The sequence below is a fragment of the Artemia sp. Qi Xiang Cuo genome, chromosome 2 (assembly GCF_049724085.1).
Source record: "Artemia sp. Qi Xiang Cuo chromosome 2, ASM4972408v1, whole genome shotgun sequence".
NCBI classification, from domain to species: domain Eukaryota; kingdom Metazoa; phylum Arthropoda; class Branchiopoda; order Anostraca; family Artemiidae; genus Artemia; species Artemia sp. Qi Xiang Cuo.
The window spans coordinates 46,443,177-46,467,693 of record NC_142795.1 but is presented as its reverse complement, the minus strand read 5'-3'; the positions used below and the strand labels follow the sequence as shown (position 1 = coordinate 46,467,693).

Here is a 24,517-nt window from a genome sequence, read left to right as displayed (position 1 = left end):
TGAATCTGTCACACAACTTTATTTTTTAAAACAATAAAAAAGTTTAGCGTAAAGAGCGAGGTATTGAGGAGGGGACAGCCCCTTCCATATGCGGAATAATTTCTGATCGTTTTAAGTTTTAATGTCGCTCCTTACTTTCAGTTAAAAAAAACTTGTTTTTTTTTAATTTAATATCTGCAGTGGCTAAGGGTATCAGCCGGCACGACGTAAGGAAAATGTTTAGGAGCATCTTCGACTAAATCAAGATGTACCCTTCTTTGTGCATCCAGTTTTACAAGACGACGTATCTGCAATGTGTCGAGAACAGCTGAGGGTATAAACCTGAGGGTATGAAGTTTAAACTTTCTGGGCATGTTGAAAAAAGGCTGGAGTGCAACCAGTCCCCATCCCATATCCTTTGTAGCTGCAATCTTTACAAAGACATCTGATCAAAATTCATTATGTAAATTCACAAATTTTAAATATTTTAAACACATATATTTATTACTTAACGTCCAGAAAGGTCTGATTCTTCTGAAAGAAAGAGAAATAAATTAGCTTTAATGGTTTGTGTCATCGGATCTTCTTTTCTTCTTTTTTTTTGCAAAAATAAAACCAAGCTTTTTAGTGAATGATCTTGACAGGTGTTATATAATGACTTTGAGAAACAAAGAATTTTAACAAGGTTGAGCATGTAAAAATTCTAACTTGTGTTTTACCCAATGATATTGCCTCATATTTTTAAAATACTGAAAAACTGAGTTCACTGGTTCAGTTGCACGATGGTTCAGTTATACGATGGTTCAGTGGCTAGGTGGTTCATTTTTACGGTGGTCCAGTTGCGCGGTGGTTCAGTTGCACGGTGGTTCAGTTGCACGGTGGTTCAGTTGCACGGGGGTTCAGTTACAAAGGGGATTATTTAAATGGGATTGAGTTGCACGGGGGTTTAGTTGCACGAGGGTTTAGTTAAATAGGGTTGAGTTGCCTGGTGGTTCAGTTACACGAGGGTTCAGTTGCAGTGGGTTTCGGTTATACAGGAGTTCAGTTGCACGGTGGTTTAGTTACACGGTGGTCCAGTTACATGATGGTTCAGTTACAGGGGTTCAGTTGCTTGTGGTTCAGTTACAAGGTGGTTCAGTTACTCGCACACCCGTCTTACATTCTTAAATTTATTTCATTTGATTAAGTAACTTTACTTTTCTGAGATGTAAAACTCTACTCATTGTTAGCTGTAAGATAAGATAAATGATTTTTTTCTAGTCTTAAAAATTATGAATTGATGTAATATCAAATCTACTTAAATAACTTTCATTTCAGACATCGATGAATGTTCCAGCTTCAACGGAGGATGTAGCCAAATTTGTATCAACTCACCCGGAAGCTACACGTGTAGTTGCAGGGACGGTTTCAAGTTACATACTGACAACAGAACTTGCTTAGGTAAATAAATACTAATCTGTTTAACATCTGCTTAGTAAAATACAGTTAAAATAATCAATGATTTCTTTTTTGGACCATATTTTGTTAAGATTCATAAGTATAGCAGGTCTAAGTAGCACTTAAAAGCTACAAAGAAACAAATCAGTAATTCTAAGTTATTGCGCTTCTTAGACACGTTTAACTGATGGCTGCTAAGTTTTAGCGTGGATTTTTCTTTTTTTGTCCCTAGTCTATTGATTATATGATTATAGTGAATCTTTTTACCGCTGTTATATAAAATTTACATGATCTATTGTTTTGTTTCTGTTGCTAATTTAGTAAAATCAACATTTGGCTAACATCTTTCCGTCTCTTTGTTTCAAAAGTTACTTTAAAAAACCCTTTGTCAGGCACGGAACACAGGATGGAACTCCCCCACTCCCTGAAAACTTGACTTTTCTTTTACTATTTCACTAAAGTATCCTATATTTTTAATACGATGCGCCCATTTCTGCTTTTTTAAAACCTCTTCCCTCATCTAACAATCGTAGCTCCCCAAATAAATTTCGTGTCTGTGCTTGCTTATAATAGTGACTAATTAAAAACAATATAAACGAGTTATTTTTAGATCTTATCTTTTACGTTTTAAATACTTCAGACAGTCTAATTAGGAAGTGATGAAGTTTTTATTTCGTATGGTAAACTCACAGTAGAAATACATATAACGAGCAGTAGCGAAAAGTTTCTCCAAAAAGGATACAACGTCAAAGCGCGCTAGTACGGGAAGATTTCTAAACCATCAGAGCAAAAGGTTCAGTTGCTACCAGGGTTGCCAACTTGCACACTTTTCGTGTGAACTGCACTCTTTTTTACCTCAGAGGGGATACGGAAAAGTGAAAATCACTCTTTTTGGACGCCAGTTTTCATTCGCTTTAAACATCAGTAGTTGGCATATTTGTCAAAAGTGCATTTAACAGAACAGGGTTGCCAACCTGCACTTTTTTCTTGTGAAATGCACTCTTTCTTACCTCAGATGTGGCGCAGAAGTGGGGATGCACAAATTTTTTGACTTGCACTCTTTTTGAGCAAAAATCCCTCTTTTTTGGCCTTGATTTGCACTCTTCCTAGACATCGGCAGTTAGCACCCTAGGTTGCTTCTTGGCTTTCGATCAAATCGGATCATAGCATATGTATGTCATTTGTCATTGCGCGTGCGCGAAGGCGGAGTCGTGAAGAGTAGCTTAGATTGATATGTTTCAAAAATCTTTAATGTAGATCATATGACTTTTCGCTACTGTTCTTTATATATATTTCTGCTGTGGCTATAGCCAACGAAATATTTTTTTGACGTTCTATGCGTGCACCAGCACTAATCTAGTAAAAATTGATTGTTGATGTGACCCTTATAGTAACATGTTAATGACCTATTGATTACATTCAAACCCCAATTGTAGAAAATCTGTTTTCTTTTTTTTCGAGATTCTCTAAAAAATTTAAATTATCAGAGACAACTGTCAGATTTTTTAACCAAATTTTCTGCCAAAAACCACATTTTCTAAAACGGTTCATAGCTATCAAACAGTCCGGGGCAGGGAAGTATGAGTAAAGAGTTACTCCTGTTGGAAGTAACCGGGAAAATAAAGAATGTACTTTGCCAAGCAATATATGCTGCAGGAGAAAACGTTTCTAATGGTGATTCCAAATTTGCACAATTCATTCAATTTTAGGTTACTCATGTATAGTTATGAGCCTGAAAAAATTTATCAATTCCTATGAAAAAGGGGCAAAGACCCCCAGAAGGGAAGTGAAATTGATGACAGTCGCACAATCATAAAATCACAAAATGTTTTCTTTTAATGAAAGTACAGAGGGACATTGAAACTTAAAACTAACATTTAATTATACTATTTTTTAGGGGCTTACCCGCCTCCCCCTCCTGGATCTTCTGCTCTGTATGCTAAAGTCTTAGTAGTACTTAACTGAAAAAATGGAGTGCAAAAAATACAGCCAGTTTGTAGTTCCAAATGTTTTCCTCGCCGATTAGCTTTTATGGCATTTAAACTAAAAATTGTATTGTTTCGCAGGCAGCACAATAGCGATGTCTGAGTAAAGAGCGATAGTCGGCACAATGTATTATTTATTATTCTTTTTTTTTCACCAAGAGACTTTGTATAGAAGGAGCTATCTTAAAACTTCGGAGAGGGCTCGTTCAACTGGAAATTGAAAGTTCTAGTGTCCTTTTGAGGAGTCAAGAGTGATTGGAGGACAATCAACTTCCCTCCCACGCCCATTAATTCGCAAACACGTCTAAACCTAGTTTAGAGATAACCATTTTGTTCAACATGGTTGGCAAATCCAGAAACTGTGTAACTGGAGATGTCAACCCCCCCCCCCCCACACACACACAGCACTCAGGACAAGGGCTGTAAGTAATGCAATTCACCCATTGTTTACATATAGTATTTGTTATTGGGAAAGACGGCGTGTTTGACCATGCTGAGGAAAAGTTGAACTACATAAAAACATACTGTTACTGCTACTACTAATAAAACACTAATACTAATACTACTCCTTCTCCTCCTCCTCCTGCTACTGCTACTACTACTGCTACTACTTCTGGGATACTAATATTGCTACTTCTAAGGATATGAAGGTAAAAATTTAAGAGAATATTGAAGGTAAAGTTGAACGAAATCATACACACTATGTACATGCAGCTTGTCAAAAGGGCAAATCCCAGGTATGGCTTAGGGTATTAAGTTGGAACTGTCAGGGAGTGCTTAGGGGAAAATTATTCGATCAAAAAGTCAAAATCTGAACGCCACTACTAATACTGCTACCACTATTTCTAATACTAATCCAGACACTCGTTCTTCTGTAGCTATTACTTCAGCTAAGAGCATTAAGGTGAAAAATTCAGGAAATGTTGAGGGTGAAATTGAAGTAAATTAAAACACACTATGTGCATGTAGGTTGTCAAAAGGAAATATTAGAAATGCCCCAGGAACTGTTAAGTAAATAACTAGCAGGTTATCAAAAGGGATACCGGCGACATTATAGCAACCCCTTATTCAATGAAGTTGAAACTTCCAGGGCTTGATGAGAGTAATGTTCAACTGACCAAAAGGCAAAATGTGCATAAAACTCCTACTACTACCACTAGTGCTACTACTGTTAGTACTACTACTAATACTACTACTACTACTACTACTACTACTACTACTACCAATAGTACCCCTACTACTGCAACTATGACTACTACTACTACAACTGAGGCTAAGGGTGTGAAGGTAAAATTTCAGGAAATATTGAATGGGGAAGTTGAAAAGAATCAAAACATGAAGTGTGCATGCAGACTGTCAAAAATGAATATCAGCATAATCTTGGGAATAGCTTGAAGTATGAAATTTTAACTTTCGGGGCTTGCTACTGCTGCAACTAAGGCTGATGCCATGAACGCGAAAATGTCAGAGAATATTGACTGGGAAGTAGAACTGTATCTGAACACACTGTGTGCATGCAGGTTGTCAAAAGGGTGTATCAGCTTTATCTTAAGAACGACTTGGAGCATGAAGTTGAAACTTACAGGGCTTGTTGTAAGGGATGTTGAACTGACCAAAACGCAATATTTGTATGCCAGTACAACTAATTTTTCTAATATTACTACTGTTACTGCTACTACTTTTATAACTCATACCAACTAGTATTGCTACTAAAGCTAAGAGTGTTAAGAAAAAAAAATTCAGGAAGACAGTGATTAACTAAGTCATAACAAACTGTGTGCAGACAAGTTGTCAAAAGGCCTATCGGCAATGCCCCAGGAACTGTTTACAGAAATAAATTGAAGCTTTGAACATGTGTAAAAGGGGATTTTCAAAAAACAAAAGGTGTTATGGACATACTGCTACTAATGCTGTTACTACTACTGCGACTACTGCTGTTAATACTACTGAAGCTAAAGGTATTAAGGTGATGCTTTCAGGTAGTATCTTGAGGGATTTGAACAAAATTAAAACACACTATGAGCATAAAGATCGTTAAAAGGGTATACCAGCAGTACTCCTTTTGCTGCTTCTTCTTCTAATAATACTGCCACCATAATTGCTACTGTTGAACTAAATCAAAGTAGCTTAAGTTCATCCAGGTTTTCAAGATATTCAGGGAAATAGGGTATAGAATAGGGTATAAGTTAGAAACTTTCACAGAAAGCTTATATTGCTTTAAAACTAAATCAAAAGGCACTATGTGCTTACTTCTCAGCAATATCAACAACAATTGAGGGTATTGAGTTGAAACTTTCATGACTACTACTATTACAACTTCTGCCCTTACAACTGAACTAAATCAAAAAGTGAAAGTGAATCCAGGTTGTCAAAATAGCATTGATACAATGTTTTAAAAAGGGTATTAAGTTTAATTTTTTGAGGGAAACTTGAGTAGGTGTAAAAAATAATTAAAGTATACTATGTTTGTCCATATTTTTCAAAGGGCATATATTACTGAAAATTGTTTAGGAATTTTATCCGACATACAACAAGTAAGCCATAACATGGACTCTTATAACAAGAAACGAAAAGATTTAAAATATTATTTTCTTCACGACTGAACAAGACTATGTCGATAAAAAAGCAAAAGAAATCAAGTGAAAAAAAAATTCCGCAAAAGATATTTTTCAAAGAAAAGTAAAGAACTACAAACAAAAAAAACCGTTCAAATGAGGGTAAGTCCATTTATTACACAGTAAAAACGTCATCAGCATAAACAATAAGGTATTACAATTAAAACTAATATATTTATGCAAAACAAAATAATAACTCCCGGTTCATTCCCTAGAGTAAATAAAAAAACAAGTTTTTTTTAACTGAAAGTAAGGAGCGACATTAAAACTTAAAAGGAGAAGAAATTATTCCACATATGAAAGGGGCTGTCCCCTCCTCATCCCGTCCCTCTTTACGCTAAAGTTTTTATTGTTTTAAAAAATAAAGTTGTGTGACAGAGTCAAACTTTAGCGTAAAGAGTGAGGCGTTGAGGAGAGGAAAGCCCCTTTCATATACGGAATAATTTCTGTTTCGTTTTAAGTTTTAATGTCGCTCCTTACTTCCATAAAAAAAACTCGGTTTTTTATTTAATTTCTGAACGTTTTTGAATTAATGCAGTTTTGACTTTGGCTCACCGTACATGAATAAATGAAACGAAATGTGCATATTAATTTTACCCTTTTTGGCTAAATGGCTTTCTCGAAATTTGATTATGACGTAACTTACGAATTAACTTACTTAACGAACATCTATGTTCGAATTCTTTTATTACGTATATTAGGGAGTTTTCCCCCTACTCAATACCTCGCTCTTTACGCTAAAGTTCGAATTTTGTTCGAATCACAAACCCCTGAATCACAAAGGCCGGTTAAATAGAATAGATAGCTGTTTTGAAAGTACTAAAAAACTTTAGCGTAAAGGGCGAGGTACTGACTAAGGAGTGAAGCGTAAAGGGCGAGGTATTGACTAGGGGGTGAACCCCCTCGTTTACGTAATAGCTTTCGTTCTTTTTAAGTTTTAATATTGTTCCTTACTTTCAGTTGAGAAAAGCTTGTTTTTTTATTTAATTTCTAATCGTTTTTTAAATAATGCTGGGAAATCCGGCACCCCCTTCATATAAATGTCCCTTCCCCGAAGGAAACACCCCCCATGGAAATGAGCGTAGAATAAAATGGGGGGAAAGAAATGAGAGTAGGAGGAGGCCAAGTTGCCCTCCAACTTTTTGGTCACTTAAAAAGGGCACTAGAACTTTTAATTTCCGTTCGAATGAGACCTCTCACGGTATTCTAAGACTACTGGATCGATACGATTACCCCTGGGAAAAAAATTAATAAACACGCATCCATGATCTTTCTTCTGGCAAAAAATACAAAATTCCACATTTTTGCAGATAGGAGCTTGAAAATTCTATCGTAGGGTTTTCTGATACACTGGATCTAATGGTGTGATTTTCATTAAAGCTCTATGATTTTATTTTTTTTCTCTTTTTTTAAAATAAGGAAAATTTTCTTAAACTTAATGAAACTTATATATTTGAAACTAGCATAAAAATCTGATTCTATTGATGTATCTATTGGTATCAAAATTGCGGATTTTAGAGTTTCGGTTACTATGGAGCCGGGTGGCTCCTTACTTACAGTTCGTTACCATGAACAGTTTGATTTGTCTCTGAGAGTTTGAAAAATGGTTTCATCCAAAGTCTTGAGTTGGAAATTTCTTCTTTGATATTGCCCAAATTTAAGTTGAATTTCTATTGAAGGGGGTGAAATCTTCTTCTTCTTCAGATTGTAAAAGGAATGTTTTAGGATTCATTGTTATATACGTAGTATATATGGGGGAATGTGATCAATCAAGTACATAACTATAAATTCAAATACATTCCTTTTGCAATTAGAAGAAAAAGAAGATTGTGTCCCCTTCATTAAAAATGAAGTCTTGATTGAGAGTTCGTTGTATTAACACCTTGCTTTTGGATATTAACCTTTTAATAAAGTAAGGTTTCAACCTGTGCGATTCCCTACAGAGATTTATAATCGGCTTATTTTATTTACTTGCTATTGACATTTTTGCTGCTTGAACTTAAATTCCCTTGGGATTTAGTGACTTTGTAAGTACTGAGATTCAGACAGAAAGATTTAATTACCTTAGAGGATTGTACTATTTGTGCGTAGCAGCGATACTGATAACATACATTAGGCAATAAGCAGAAGAGGGGAGGGTCCCTGCCGCAAGCGCCGTATGTACCTGCCTGTATTTAGTTACCCTTAAATTGCGGGGAATTGGTGAGCGGGTCCCGACGCTTCCCATGTTCCTAGTATTGTGTAATTCAGTGGACTTTGACTGTTTTTGTGTGAAAGTGATGACTGAAAAGCTGGTACTCAACTCAGTTCTGAGCTTTTTGAGCAGATCACCCACTGAAGGGGTGAAATTCGATCAGATTGTGAAAAGTGCAGTAAACTATTTCGAACATGATACAATCATACAAGCTAAAAAGACCCTTCACAGCAAGTTGGACATTCAAAGCCGGATGGTTTCGTATGCCAAAACATGAGGACAACATTACTGATATTTGCAAGTCGCTAGTCTCTGCGGCAAAGCAAAATATCTCGATCCCGAAATTTGTGATATTTAGTCCGTGAGAGGTACCTGCCATCGGCGAGGCAGTTCACGCTACAGTGGTGTCCAAAGTAAATGAACTCTCCAGAAAATTGGATGGATTTATGCTAAATAATAGCCGCTCTACAGTCACTCTGCCAGATAAATCTCAATCGTCCCAAACCGCACCCCCGAAGCCGCTTTACTCTGTGATACTCAACGACCCTGCAACAGACTTAAAATGCCCAAGCGAACGCAAAGCATTTATCGACAAACTGTGCCCATGTCCAGACAGCGATATAACCAAGTTACGCCGCTCTAATACCGAGTTGAAACTCGTGGTTCGTTCCAAGCAAACCGCGAGCCAGATTGTGGATGCAGCTAAACGTGCAAAACCGTCGCTCAACATCTCCCTCAAGGAACCTGCTTTTTTAGCTGCGATCATGCGAGTGCCAGAGGATCTAGACGAACAGTCTCTTAAACAGCTAATCCCTAAGTGCAATAAAACCCTACAGTGTGACAAGTCTCAAACATTTAAAGTCTACTTTCCGACACGAAATGACCTCGATACCTTTCTCAAAGTCTCAGTGAAAATCGGATATGAACGCCTCCCAGTCGAAGAGTTCGTGTTCTTACCTCGGCGCTGCTTTAATTGCCACGCAATCGGTCACCTAGCCGCAGATTGTAAGAACCGTTCATTATGTTCCAAATGCGGCTTCGCTGATTACAAATCTACGTCCGATACCCCGTGTCAGAAGGCAGCCTTTTGCGTTGGTTGCAAGAAGCAGGGTCATACTTGCTATAGTATGAAGTGCCCAAAAAACCGTACACCCTCGAACTAATGATCTCGTCACTAACTCTTTTATCGTGGAGTATAAACGGCTATGTTATTAATAAACTTCCGGTTCTGGAAAGCCTCCGTTCTGAGCTTAGTGTGATTTGTCTCCAGGAACATTTTGTTACTAAACATGGTCTAAACATACTTGAGCTTGAGGATATGACAACTTATTGTGTACCCGCTAGACAGCTGAACAATAGAGGCTGACCCTCGGGTGGACTTGTGAAATCAGCTCTCCGTTCTAGTATCTTCGAAGCAAATGATTATTATCTAGCTATTAGAGTCGATTTTTCTGTGTATATTGGTGTGCATCCTCCCACAGATTACAATAATTACCAGTATGATTATAAATTTGCGCTACCTTATGAAAAAATAGGTTCATTTAGAGACAAAATACAAGACTTAGGTTTACCCTGTATAATATCTGGTGATTTTAATTGTAATCTGTCCGAGCCGAATTCTCAAGCCTCACCGCGTACAACACTAGTTAAGGGCTTATTTAGTGATTTCTTGTGTGTTTTAGATAAATTGTCCGATTTTACGTATGTTCACACGTCCTCGCGAACTTCCAACCTGGACCACGTTGTAGTATCGTCAGATTTGTGAGCGGATATAGTAAAGGTTGTGTTTGATTATCAGTTGTCTGATCATCTTCCCATAACTTGCTCTGTCGGTATGCCATCTTCTGGTCACCAAACCACACCTCTTGCTCCTTCAGCACCTCGACACCGACGTAACTGGTCGAAAATTGATCAAGCCTTATTCATCGATTCAGTAGATTCAGTCCTGAATAAAATCAGCTTCCCATTTCATCTCCTTCAGAAGTCACTCCAGTTACCTCAAAAACAGGTTTCGATTTGTCTAGATATATATTGCGCAGAAATCTGCCATGCTCTCTGCTTCGCAGAAAAACAAGCTGTTTCTTTGCAACGAATTTGTAAAGGAATCATTCCCGAGTGGTTGTCAAATCAAGATCTCGTCATTTCATGTAGTCAAGCTAAATTTTGGTTTTCAGTATGGAAAGAGTGTGGACGTCCGAATATGGGTCTTGTGAACAGCATACGAATTTTCACGAAGCGAAAGTTTTCTAAGGCCCTGGCTCGGCATCGAAAAAATCTAGTCAATCATTATTCTGCCCGTGCCAAACAAGATAGAAATATGGTCTTCAAGTTTGTCTCTCGTTCTGCAAAAACTTCTTCTTCACCATCCCCAGCCGACATCCCTGAAGATGAATGGTATGCCGATTACGGATCGGAGTTCTCAGCTCCTGACCCCTCCATCGAACAATCTTACGAGGCTGCCTTAGATCAGTTTCTATCTTCTCATCCCGATGAAGATTTTATCGTCAGTACCCGCTCTGTTGAAGATGCCATCTTTAGACTCAAATGGAAAGGCTCATCGGGCATTGACGAAGTCAGTGCGATCCAAGTGAAACACGGAGGTAAACTTCTCACGGCCCATCTCTCTCTGCTTTTGCAGATGATATTCTCTCATGGGATTGTTCCTGCCTCTTTCTGCATCTGAGATCTGACTCCCATTTCAAAAAAGGGAAACTCTGAAATTCAATGTACAGCATTCCGTCCGATAACTGTAGCTACGTCACTGTGCAAGCTTTTCGAGTTCCTGTTTATACAGGAACTCGAAAAAGTATGCTACACTACACTAGTCTCTCTCTCTCTCTCTCTCTCTCTCTCTCTCTCTCTCTCTCTCTCTCTCTCTCTCTCTCTCTCTCTCTCTCTCTCTCTCTCTCTCTCTCTCTCTGTTTCTTACTATGACTATGTGTCTTTCACTATTCCTGTGTGTCCGAGGGGTGTTTGCTTGTTTCCGTGTCTGACTCTGTGTGATTGTATGTGTTTTTGTCTCTCCCTCTCTTTCTCTCTTTCTGTCTCTCTCTCTCTCTCTCTCTCTCTCTCTCTCTCTCTCTCTCTCTCTCTCTCTCTCTCTCTCTCTCTCTCTCTCTCTCTCTCTCTCTCTCTCCCTCTCTCTCTCTCTCGCCTCTCTCTCTCTCTCTCTCTCTCTCTCTCTCTCTCTCTCTCTCTCTCTCTCTCTCTCTCTCTCTCTCTCTCTCTCTCTCTCTCTCTCACTTTGACTTTGTGTCTTTCACTTTGCCTGTGTGTCTGATCGGGTGTTTGCATGTTTCCGTGCCTGACTCTATATGATTTTAGTTGTTTTTTTTCTCTCTCCCTCGCTATGCCTGTGTGTCTGAGTGGGTGTTTACATATTTTCCGTGTCTGACTCGTTGTGATTGTAGTTAAATTTGTCTCTCTCTCTCTCTCTCTCTCTCTCTCTCTCTCTCTCTCTCTCTCTCTCTCTCTCTCTTTCCCTCTCTCTTTTTTTCTTTCTCTCTCTCTCTCTCTCTCTCTCTCTCTCTCTCTCTCTCTCTCTCTCTCTCTCTCTCTCTCTCTCTCTCTCTCTCTCAATCACTCTCTCTCTCACTATGCATGGGTGTGTGAGCGGGTGTTTGCATGTTTTCCGTGTCTGACTCTGAATGTAGGACTTTTTATTTCTCTTTCTAACTATGCCTGTGTGTCTAGGCGGGTGTTTGCTTGTTTTCTTGTCTGACTTTGTGTGATTGTAGATGTTTTTGTCTCTCTCTCTCTTTCTCTCTCTGCCTCTCTCTCTCTTCCTCTCTCTCTCTCTCTTCGCTCTCTCTCTTTCTCGCTCTCTCTCTCTCTCGCTCTCTCTCTCTCTCTCTCTGTCTCTCTGTCTCTCTCTCTCTCTCTCTCTCTCTCTCTCTCTCTCTCTCTCTCTCTCTCTCTCTCTTTATCTCTCTAAGGAGAAATATTTTTTTTTTTACTTAAGAATTTTTCAAAGAAACGTAAAGAGCTAAATTAAACGAAGGAAGAGCAAAAATAAATTGAATAATTTTTTCAAGCGTGAAATGAACAATAAGTAGGCTACAATAACATAACAATATTCTTCAATTTTACAATAAATAACCAAGTGAAACTCGAAATGAACTGAAAATATCACAAAGAGGAGTTGGACTAATGTCCCCTGTATTAGAACATAATTTGCATTTAATTGAAAACAAAATACATTTCGCTTTTATTGCTTTAATAGCTCTTTAATAACTTCTATAACCATTTATTTAACTGTAAATCCATATTCAAAAGTTCTTTCCAGTAATCTTGGTTATGATTGAGATTTTGTTTCCTTTTTTTCATGTTTTGAGGAATAAAAACACATTATTCGAAACCAAAATTGTTTTGAATATAGCGTAAGTTGCGTTCACGTCATCAGAAGTCACAATGGGTGTTTTTTAATATGACTTTAATATGAGTTGTGGTTCTGCTCTTTTTTAGTTTTACTCTTTTATATTTTGCAATTTCTTTTCGTTTTAGATTTATTTTATTTAATGGCAGTGATCTATGATTATTTTACCCTTGAAAAATTCTTTAAGTTTATTTCTGCTCATCTTTGGCTAAATTCTAAACTCTAAACTACTAATTAATTCTAAGTACCACTAAACTTCTTTAGTGGAAGAACTTTTATAAAATTAATTGACAAACAAAAACCACAACGTTTGAACACTGCTATGCAAAGAGAGCTATGGGAAAGATATAATTCAGTTCTGCTTTAATTGAAGCACTTAATTTATTCAGAGCTAATTGGGTAAACTTTTACCCCAAACCACCATTAAGTGTATTCTTAAGCACAGGAATCTTACTTTGAAATGGATAGTGGTTATTTTCTACCCACTTTTAGCTATTGAAAGTGCACTCGAAATAAAAAGTAACAATTGCTTGAAGCAAGAAAAACTCATGCTAGATGCTTCAAATAGGATCATTCTTAAATAATATTTTCTTTAGGTGATTCTTCCTAAAAAAAGAAAAATCTTCTTTCCTAGCACTATTTCTATTTCAGAGACATAATGAAATGGATGACTTTCCACCATATTCTCAGTCTTTCCATTTCAGAGCCATTCTTGACTACTGTCATAATATTATTTCCCATTTTAGAGCCATACCAAAATGGTTGGCTCCAACTAATTTTTCAGCCTTTCCGTTTCAGAGCCATGCTTGACTACTACATTGATATCATTTTTGCTCTTTAAATAGTTTTTGCTCTTTAACATCAGGAATGAAGCTTATCAACATTTTTACGAAGCAGAATTGGGTGGAGGAGTGAAATGAGCCTTCGCAAAAGATACTGCTTATAGCCGTGGAAAGTGTAGTCTGAATGATGAGTAAATATTGTTTATGACAGAAAATCTGATTTTAGAGGCTTCAAGTATCACTAATGCTGGTAGAAATCAATTCTGCAGTATCAGAAATGGAGGATGTCAACAATTTTGCGAGGCGGCATCGACAGGAGGAATAAAATGTACCTGCAAGCAAGGGTAATAAATACTTTAATTTTAAGTAATTTAGCAATGGAACAGAAAAAGAGTAGGACTCTTTGTTTTATTATCATTTCCAAGGCTACCCTGAATTTGAGGGGTTCTACTGTATAAGGAATAATCATCCTTTCTTGGAGAAGGTAATCATCATTTCTTGCGGTGCATTTGACTTTATTTTCCATTTTCTGCTTTCACTTGAACAGGATTAAGGCAAAACGCCAGTTTTTGATTGAAAGGAGCTTTTTTCGCCTAGATCCATACCTTCTTTAAGTTTTACACTTTAGGAAATATTAAAGAGTTAATCATTGCAGTAGTTAACTTTGTTTTCTAGTTTGTTCCCATTTTACTTCCTATAGTCCCTCTAATACTACTTTTTTTTATCGCAAAGACATCTTTGTTTTATCCCTATCCCATTCTGACCCCACTTTCAAACTAAATTAACCGAAATAACTGCTAGATTGAAACCACTAAAAAATGAACGTAATTTGTGAAAGAATTATTTAAAACGAACGGTGGCTGCTTTAGAGGGAGTATTTTGGATCTTTTATAGTAACAGTCTAATTTTAGAATGTAGCAGTGCTTCCATTACACTAATGTGGAAATAAAGTATTTAAGTGCGAAAAAAAGAGTAGAATTATAGCAAGACACAATCCGGAAGTAAGTATGTTATCGTGTTTACTATTTGAACAGGAATGTTAACAACGTTGAGTCTTACGCTATATTACCAATGTTTCCACTTCAAATTTTTTCAGTCCCTAAAAGGCTGGTGGAAAATCCCTAGAAATTCCTATTTTCAATACCAAAATCTCTAAGTTTTCCTATTTTCTGACTTCTTTCCAAGTTACAAGTAAAGCCTTATTAGGCTGACTTTTAATAGCATTTGTTCAAGACGACTTATTTTGCAACTCAAGACCTTTTACTTGGACCAAAATATCTTCTTTTGAACTTCTATTCTTCTTCTTTTGAATTTATCGACTAGTTAAGTTCTTTACTTCACTTTTACTTTATTACTTTATTAATAAACACGATTATAACAATTCACAATTTACAACTACTGCAATAATGAAAAAAACATGTTTTTGCTGACGTGCAGTAAAACGGCTAGCCATTTACAAAACACACGAACAAACAAAACTAAATAAACTAAAAATGGGTGAAAAAAGCAAACCAAATTCCTTCACATTATCAAATCCAAATTAACTTCTACCTCCCGACTTCCCTACCCCAGGGACCTCCCATACATCCGTTCCTCCGTACCATTTCCATTCACCCCATTCCTTCGTACCACTCCCATCCACCAGTTACTCCCTGCAATCCCAACCACCTAAACCTCCCAACCACCTCTTCCTCATTAAAAAATAAATAAATAACATTAATAAATTAAATTAAATTCACACATTTATTAATAATTTGTTAATAAATATTCTTTTACCTTTCTCTTAAAATCCAAAAGATGTTCAACCGCCCTAATGCTCACTGGTGAAGAATTCCAGACGGCAGTTCAAAGAAACTGCAATCGGAATCCTGCTCTCACGCTACTTCTAAGCTCAACCACCAAATTTTCACTTGTCCTCGTATCATATGCATGAATATCACAGTTAGCACGGTAAATATCACGGAAAATACTTGGGAATAATTATGCACGCACTGGAAGACTAAAACTGTTTCTTGATAGTTACGTAGTTGACCCACGTTCAGCAAATTTAAAGCCCAAGTTGAGTAAGTTTGGTTCTGATTTATAGATTCCAAATTCAGGTCGCAGATTCTGGACCATATGAATATATTACCGGTCACTTTTTCACGCATTATTTTTGTTTTGACTTTTTTTATATTGAGTTGTTAATTTGAAGCAGAGTGTAGTAGAAAAAATGAATCACTTAAACCTAGATTTAAGGACAGCGCCTGCATTTTGATCTTTTTAACTATTCGATTTTAACTAGTATAGACTACTACCTGCCTCCCAGTTTTCCAGAAAATACCGAATGTAAACGCACTTTAAACTGTATTCAGAAAAATTTAATGAGAATTACCAAATAATAAAATTTAAGAGAAAACACTAAATACTAAAATTAATAACCCGAGTCATCGTTGTCGTCGCCATCCCCATCGTCTTTCCCAATGCCTAAAAAATGCGAAGCACTCGGATGCAGTCGTATCGGATTTCACGGACTTCATTGTTTTCATTAAACTCTCGGTAAACGTTGGGGGGCCTTCATGCTTCATCCCATACTTGACAGAAATTGTCGAAGCCAAAGTTACGTTTTTGATCCCATTCCTCTTTTCATTTTTTACTGTTTTCAAAACGCTGAAAAGTCTTTCCACGACGACATCTGAGCAGGGAAGTCCAAAAAAAACCGAATGACATTGAAGAACAATAGACCACTTGAGCACTCAAGAACTTGAGAACTTGAGCACACTTGGCGTCTTCATGGACGCCACCCTGTTCCACAAATCAATCAAGTTTCCTCCACTGAGCAAACTGTCATCTGGACTAAACAGCATCAATACCAGCCACTCTTTTTCAACGAGCCCAAAATCCCACGAAGAGTACCCGAACTTCTGGCAAACAAACCGCAACGATAGAATATCACCATCCGATGCGACTTATGGGTCTACAATCTCTACAAAGTTGTAAGTGTTGAGGTCAATTTGAAATTGGTCGACTAGCTGGGACACAGCTTCAACATAAAATTTATGGGCAATCTCCATGAATTTTTTATCTTTTCCTTGTAAGGAAAACAGGCGGGCGGTCGCTTCTAGTCCTAGGTAAACCTTAGAGGCGGGTAGGAAGAACTCTTCTCTTTTAAGGTTCACAGACTGAACAGACTCAATTGTTTCACATAGTCTTTTACCATGAAATTTTGGCAAAGGTTCTTCGCAACTTTTAGCACTTCTTTTTTAAGCAAGTAAAATCGTAAATGTGCAAAGGTGCTTCTATATGTATTTTTCTATCACGCCGGTCCTTCCACGTTGGTTATTTTGTTTCAAATTTCGCGGGTCTATCCAAGTCCGATACATACACGAACGTTTGTCAATCACTTTTTCCGAAATCTCGCCGTAGTATCCAAAATTCCTATTTCCGTAACAGGAATCCATAGGTTCGGCAAGGAAAAAAGTGGAAAATCCAAATTTAAAGTGGAAATAAAGCACTAAAGTAGGTCTAAAAATATTAGAGGAGCAATATTCAAAATAAAGTAGTCTACTCTAAAATATAGTAGAAATGGAAGCACTGGAATGTAGGCATTGTAATTACTCTTACTTTTTATTATTTTTTTAGTCGTTTAATAGGATGAAGTCTATTATAAAGAGTTAGTAATTGCTGTTTTGAAATAAAAATTCCAGTGAATACGAGTTTACTGGAATTGCTAGAAACCAAAGAAAGAAAACCAAAGAAAAACCAAAGGTCAAGGTGATAATACATTTATTGTTTCTTTGGAAAGCAGAAATTCTTTCATTGTAATGCAACTCTTCTTGTTTATAGGTTTAATGTGAACTTTATTTTATTTTAAAACAACCGGGACGCGCTTGTTTATGCATTTTTTAGACGAAAAAACATTTTCGTTGAAAAAGAACATGAATAAATTATTGGAAACATAAAAAATATAGCAAAACAAGTTTAAAATCAGGAATAAATTTATTGTTTTCACATTTAGAGTTAAACATGTTTAGGAAAATAATGCTTTGCACAATTTTTAAGATATGAGCTAAGACGAGATGGAAGAACATGTAAAAGCGTAAACCTTTGTCGTATTGCTAACGGAGGCTGTCAGCATTTCTGTCATCACACTGCAGTTATCTCTAAGAAAATATGCTCTTGCAAAAAAGGGTTTAGTCTTCTAGCTGATGGAACCACATGCCAAGGTAAATACTTTTTTTTGTTGCACGAAGCATAGCTACCTTGATTTTTTTTCCTTTTTTTAAGCAAATATAGTATATGCACTTTATTTTGAATTGAATTGTTTTTTTTTCAGAAGTTTAAAAATACGATATTAATATTACAAATTACAAGAGGGTAGAATATGATAAACTCTTTTTATACTAACTTTACATCATAGTGTTAACTTAGCAAAGAGCAACAGATCTACAGCGTATTACTACTTCCCCCTCGGTTCCCTCTTGCATAAGAGCAAACAGTGTAGCATTGCTTTAGCAAAAAGTTATGCCACCCATTTTTTTCTCATAACTATTTCGTGTGGAAGGGCTTCTGAATTTTTATGGTGATTCCAAATATGTAAAGTACATTAAGTTTAAAACTACCCAAGAAAAGCTACGAACCTGAAAAAAATTGAGTTATATATTAAAAAGGAAGGAAAGCCCCCAAAAGGGTGGGTGATTTTGGTGGAAATTACACCATCAAATTCAGGATAACAAATAACTCTAAAGCAGAAGTTTCAAGCCTGTATCTATAAGAAGCTTGATAAATATTTTTTTGTCCCCGGGGGGAGTTCGAATTGAAACAAGTTTCCTGGGATATTAGGAAATTATCAACAGAAAGGAAAAAGAAAGCTATGTTGACCTTTTAAGCAGAAAGTAGTGCCACCATAAAGTGGCATTTTCTGCTATTTTGTGGTGCAAAATGACAATTTGGCCCAAGGATGTCAAGAAACCATTGAGTGAAAATTCTGGTATAGAACGTCGATTGAAAACTAGGAAAAATCTGCATATTAATTCTTCTGGTTTCACGGACAGTAATGATGTATGGCGGCGCATTCATTCCCAAAGATGCACATAGTCAATACAAAATGAAGGTCAAAATAGACACTTATTTAAAGTCTCATGTGCAAAGTTTATTTATTTTAGGCTTGATAATATTTTCACACGGTGGTGAATAATTGCACATTAATCATTATGGAGGGACGACGGTGGATTTTTGTGCAGATAGAGAGAGCGTGCTTGAAACCTCAAAAAGTTTCCTTTTATGGCCAAATTTTCAAAATCTCTGTGAACTTCTAAATAAGCATAGTTTGAATTTTGGTACTGATATGGGGTAGGAATTGATCTCTAATAATGGTAACATTTCTTATTTTCATATTTATAAACATTGTTAAATGTCTTCTAGTTTCCTCGGGGAACCCCCCCCCCCCAGAGTAATCATCCCTATAGAATACACTTATTCAAAACTTCGACTTTAAAACAGGGAAATTAATGACCCTATCATTATTTTTTTGTATTACAAACCCACTTTCCTAATTAATATTTGGAGGGGTGCATTTTTTCAGAGATTATTATCGTTCTTGACAGAATTTCTCACGAATATTAAACTTGAATGTAAAAATAGGGGGTCGAAAGAGAAAGTAGTAGTCCTCCTCTACACAAAAAAAAGAGTGTTGGATCAAACAGCTCCTATTCACATACTCTAAGTAAAGAGCAACCCTTTCCACTAGAAATTGAAACTCTGAAAAATGGAGTTTTGATTAAAACACATAAAACAAACAAATCAAATACTACTGCTGATTTTAAATATGCAAAATACAAAAATTTTAAAGCAGCTCATTAAAAGCTATTAGAACATGAAAATGTGAATGGACTTACAAATTGGAATGAAGTAAATAGGAATAGGAAACTACAAATAGGAATAAGAGTGTAGTCTTGATGGAAATTATGCAGTGAAATTCATTATGAATAACTCTTCTTACAATATTAGGCTACTAGCCTTGGATTCTTCCTCTTATCATAAGCAGTGCAATAGTGCTGCCTAAGTAAAGAACGATGTTGGCACAATGTATTGTTTATTTTTTATTTTTCTAGACCAGGGCATTTCGTATAGAAGGAGTTGTCATAGAAACCTCGAAAAGGGCTCATTCAATTGGAAATTGGAATGGCCAGTGCCCTTTTGGATAGTCGATTGGAAGCAACTAATACCCCTTCCAAGCCCACCATTTTCCCAAACATATCAAACAAAAATTTTGAGACAGCCATTTTGTTCAACGTAGTTGACTTCCAGATAGAAAATATGTTTTTGAGGAGGACACTCCCCCCACAGCCCCCAGGACAAGGGTTTTAAGTTATGCTCTGGGGTCATATAAGCTTTTTATAGAAAGCTTTTTCGTAGAAACTTCAAAAAGGGCTCATTCCATTGGAAATTCAAAGGACTAGTGCAATTTTAATAGTCGAAAATGATTGGAGGGCAACTAAACCCCTCCCACGCCCACCTTTTCTCCAAACACATCCAATAAAAATTTTGAGATATCCATTTTGTTCAAGGTAGTTTAAAGTTCTGGGAATTATGTCTTTGGGGCTGACAACCCCCCCCCACCCCCCACAAACCTCAGGTTAAGAGTTATAAGTTATACCCTGGGGGCATATGATGTTTTCATAGAAAGTGTTGTGGTAGAAACTTCAAAAAGGGCTCATTCGATTGGAAATTGAAATGGCTAGTCCCCTTTTCAATAGTCCAAAGTGATTGGAGGGCAACTAACCCCCTTTTCACGTCCACTATTTATCTAAACACATCCAATCAAAATTTGAGATAGCCATTTTGTTCAACGTAGTTGAAAGGTCCGGAATTTAGGTCTTTGAGGATTATAATCCCCTTCAGAGCCCTCAGGGCAAGGGTTGTAAGTTATGCCCTGTGGGCATATGAGGTTTTTATTGAAAGCATTGTCGTAAAAACTTCAAAAAGGGCTCACTCAATTGGAAATTTAAAGGGCTAGTGCCGTCTTTAATAGTTGAAAGTGATTGGAGGGCAACTAAACCCCCTCTCACGCCCACCATCTCCCCAAACACATGCAATCAAAATTTTTAGATATTCAATTTTTTCAACGTAGTTTAAACTTCAGGAAATTAGGTCTTTGAGGATGTTAACCTCCCTCAAAATCCTCAGGGCAAGGGTTGTAATTTGTGCCCTGGGGGCATATAAGGTTTTTTATAGGAAGCGTTGTCGTAGAAACTTCAAAAAAAGCTCATTTTTTTGGAAATTAAAAGGGATAGTTTCCTTTTTAATAGTCGAAAGTGATTGGAAGGCAACTACCACTCCTTCCACGCCCACCATTTCCCCAAACACATCTAATCGAAATTTTGATAAATCCATTTTGTTCAACGTAGTTGAAAGTTCGGGAAATTATATGTTTGAGCAGGACACTCCCCCAACAAGTGCTGGAAGTTATGTCTTTGAGGATGACAAACCCCCAAACCCCTCAGGTCAAGGATTGTAAGTTATGCCCTTGGGGCATATATAGTTCTTATAAAATGTATTTTCGTAGAAACTTCTAAAAGGGCTCATTCGATTTGAAATTGGAATGGCTAGTGCCCCTTTTAATTTTCGAAAGTGATGGAGGGCAACTAACCCCCCTCTCACGCCCACCATTTCCCCAAACATATCCAATAAAAATTTTGAGATAGCTATTTTGTTCAAAGTAGTTGAAAGTTCTAGAAATTAGGTCTTTGAGGATGACCCCCCCCCACATCCTTCAAGAAAATGGTTGGGTTATGGCCTGGGGGAATTTATAGAAAATTTTGTTGTAGAAGCTTCAAAAACGGATTATTCAATTGGAAACTGAAAGGGCTAGTGCCTTGTTTAATGGACTAGCCGAAACTGATTGGAGGGCAACTAACCCCCCTCTCCCGCCAACCATTTCCAGATACACATCCAATCAAAATTTTGAGATAACCATTTTTTCATGGTAGTTGAAAGTTCTGGAAATTATTTCTTTGAGGATGATAAACCCCCAATACCCCTCAGGGCAAGGAAAGTAAGTTATACCCTGGAGGGCATATAAGGTTTTTATAGAGAGCGTTCTCATTCAATCTTCGAAAAGGGCTCATTCAATTGGAGATTGAAAATGCGAGTGCCCTTTTTAATAGTCAGATCGGATTGGAGGAAAACTAACACCCCTCCCACGCCCAGCATTTCCCCAAACACATTCAATAAAAATTTCGAAATTGCCAGTTTGTTCAACGTAGTTGAAAAGTCCGGACATTAGGTCTTTGAGGTTGACAATCCCCCCACAGCCCTCAGCGCAAGGGTTGTAAGTTGTGCCCTGGGGGCACATAAGGTTTTTATAGAAAGTGTTGTCGTAGGAACTTCAGAAAGGGTTCATTCGATTGAAAATTGAAAGGGCTAGTGCCCTTTTTAATAGTCGATTGTGACTGGAGGCAACTAACCCCGCTCTCACGCCCACAATTTCCCCAAACTCATCCAATAAAATTTCTTAGATAGCCATATATTTATGGCTATCTCAAGGGGTCTAAAAAATGCCTTTCCACACCATCCAAGAGGTAAAGATCATGGCACTTTTTTTTAGAGGTTTTGGCAGTTTTCTTTTTCTCGTTAAGATTAGTCAAATATTACTTGTAAATTGCACAAGCAAGTCAGAAGCTAGTAACCAACTTACCAGTTATCTACTTAAACCACGTGGTTCTCGTGGGATCAATAGGGGCCATTCTACTAGTGACACGTGATCTAGATATTTTTTTCTAAAAACCCTTATTCTAAAAATGGGATTCTGATTAAATCAGGGAGCAAAAAGTAATTTATAAGGCCATAAATAGGGGACTTCGGGCATATAACTCCTCTCCCTTTTAAATCAAAACAAGCACCCTAGGATTTCTTCCACTGTTTATATAGTCTAGTGGCCATACCCCCGCGGAAAATACTCCGTCGGAAATCCTCCCAGCGGCTGGTTGGTCTCCAATCACTTTCGACTTATAAAAAAGGGCTCGAACTCTCAATATCTGATCTAGAGCACCCTCTGAAAAATTTTGCGACCATGAGGTGGAGGTGTGGATAAGGAAGGGGCAGTCCTTGTCCCATACGGAATAAATTCTGCCTCATTTTGGAAGTTTAACGTTACTCTTTATTTTCACAATAATAGCGTAGACCAGAAATCATAAGGGAGTAGATATCAATTTCACATTTTTGATGCGTTTTTTAATTTGCTTTTGTCCCCCCCCCCCCGGAAAAATCCTGGTTACGGCAGGAATACATCAATTCCTACCTCCACCCTCCCCTCATCTCTTCCTTAGAACTAATTCTGTATTCATCCCATGGCTCAATGAGAGCTGGGATGTTTTGGCATTAAAATTCATCCTTTGAGGTGTACCCCCCCCCCCCCCTACCAAACTACTAAACAATCAAAGAAACCTATTGTAGAAGTTTAAGTGCCTTTTTTTATTTTTGTAATGTATTCATTGCTTACAGATAGTATTTGCTATTGGAAAATATACGGACATTTCTCGCAGGGGAGTTTTCTGCAGGGGGGGGGGGATTGTCTGGAGGAATTTCCAAGGGGAGTAATTTTTTGGCAATAATCTCCCCTCATCAATGATGTGTTTTCCGGGGGATATTTTCCGTGGGGGGGGGGGTGTAAACGCCTAGAACCATATAATCGGTCTTTTTTGGAGCTTTTTATACGCTAAATCCGCCTCCCCCTGAAAAATCCCCTATGTACGCCTTCTCTTTCTCTGTGAAAACTACTGGACAATATGGTAGGTGTAGAATTAGCAAAAACATATTGATTTCATGGTTCTAGGCATTAACCCCCCCCCCCGTGTAAAATACTCCTGTGGACCATATCCCCGTGGAAAGTACCCCATTCCCGTGGAAAATAAGGCTTTCCAAATTTGAGAGTTTTATTTGAGTTTTTTTCTCCGTAGAGGAAAAGGTACTTGTGTATTATGCGCTACTCACTCAAGTTTACGCTGTGTAAAACTCTAGAACGAAACCGGTGTCTTCGTTATTTTCTTTCTGCTTAGCGCGAAACAAGACAAAAGACAAGTGACAGAATAAATGGAACTATACAAGTTGGACTATATATTGGCACATGAGGGGGAGGGGTAAAGTATTAGGTCAGTTTGAAGTCAGAATACAATTCTTTTCATAATATGCAGAATGACTGTGCAGATCACATTTTGCATGCAGACCCGCTATGCTTCACCCCCCCCCCTCCATCCCCTGATCTGCAAATACTATAGCCTAAATTTGTTTCTAAAGCAACGAAGAAACCGGTTTGTTCTCGAGTTTTACACATCGTAAACTTGAGTGAGTGGCGTATAATACACAAGTATCAAAATTCCTTCCCCCTACGGATAATGAAAAAACAAAACTCAAATAAAATTCTCAACTTTGTTAAGTCTTATTTTCCACGAGGGGGGAGATAAACGCCGGCCACCAAATTTCATTTCTCCTTGCCTTAATCACGAAACATTCCTCATTAAGAAGTGAAAATACTTTGACGAGACAATAACTCATTTTTGACGATGAGTTTTTTCTGGAGAAAATTTTCATTTCAAGAACATCAAGATTGTTAGTGGCACTTTTATTTCTGTTGCCTAGAAAGCCTCTTCGAACGTCAGAAGAGTAAATAACTTTTCTAGAATTCCTTTGGGAAAAGTTGGAAACTCACCTTCGGCAATTACTTTCTGATTGGTTGAAAGTTGGACCCAATGGACTTTCCTCCAAATCCCCTCATGGTGGAGCAAGTTCTCCAGAGACTACTGGAAGACGAATCCAGCCTCTCTAGAGCTCTCCAGCTCAGTGCAGGGGAACCAAACCTCTCTGGGATCTAGAAAGACCAATCTTCCAATCTCAAGGGTATCCTTTCCATGTGAAGATCAGGACTTAGTGAACCTTAAAAGACTTTCCTAGTGGACAAACTCTTTCAGAATCATTTCCAAAAACATTTCCTTCAATCTTACAAATTTATGTCAACCTTTGCCTAAACAGCAATGTGAAAGTGTTCCGTCTTCGCATAAACTTGAATAATCTAATTCTCACGGGAGTTTAACATTTCAACTATTGCCAAACGACCTGTGACTGAATCAAACCTTGAAGCACCATGAGCAAACCCAAAGGTCCGTTAGAACCAG

At 37.4% G+C, this 24,517-nt stretch overlaps 1 protein-coding gene across 1 annotated transcript in view; it reads left to right on the top strand.

Moving 5' to 3' along the window:
• Window positions 1-24,517, top strand: part of LOC148955284 (uncharacterized) — a 171,410-nt gene that overhangs the window by 41,877 nt on the left and 105,016 nt on the right. Inside the window, exons 3-5 of the mRNA XM_089106911.1 lie at window positions 1,297-1,419; window positions 13,594-13,711; window positions 17,409-17,572. Of these exons, the coding sequence (XP_088963037.1) occupies window positions 1,297-1,419; window positions 13,594-13,711; window positions 17,409-17,572 (405 nt within the window). The remainder of the gene's footprint in view (window positions 1-1,296; window positions 1,420-13,593; window positions 13,712-17,408; window positions 17,573-24,517) is intronic.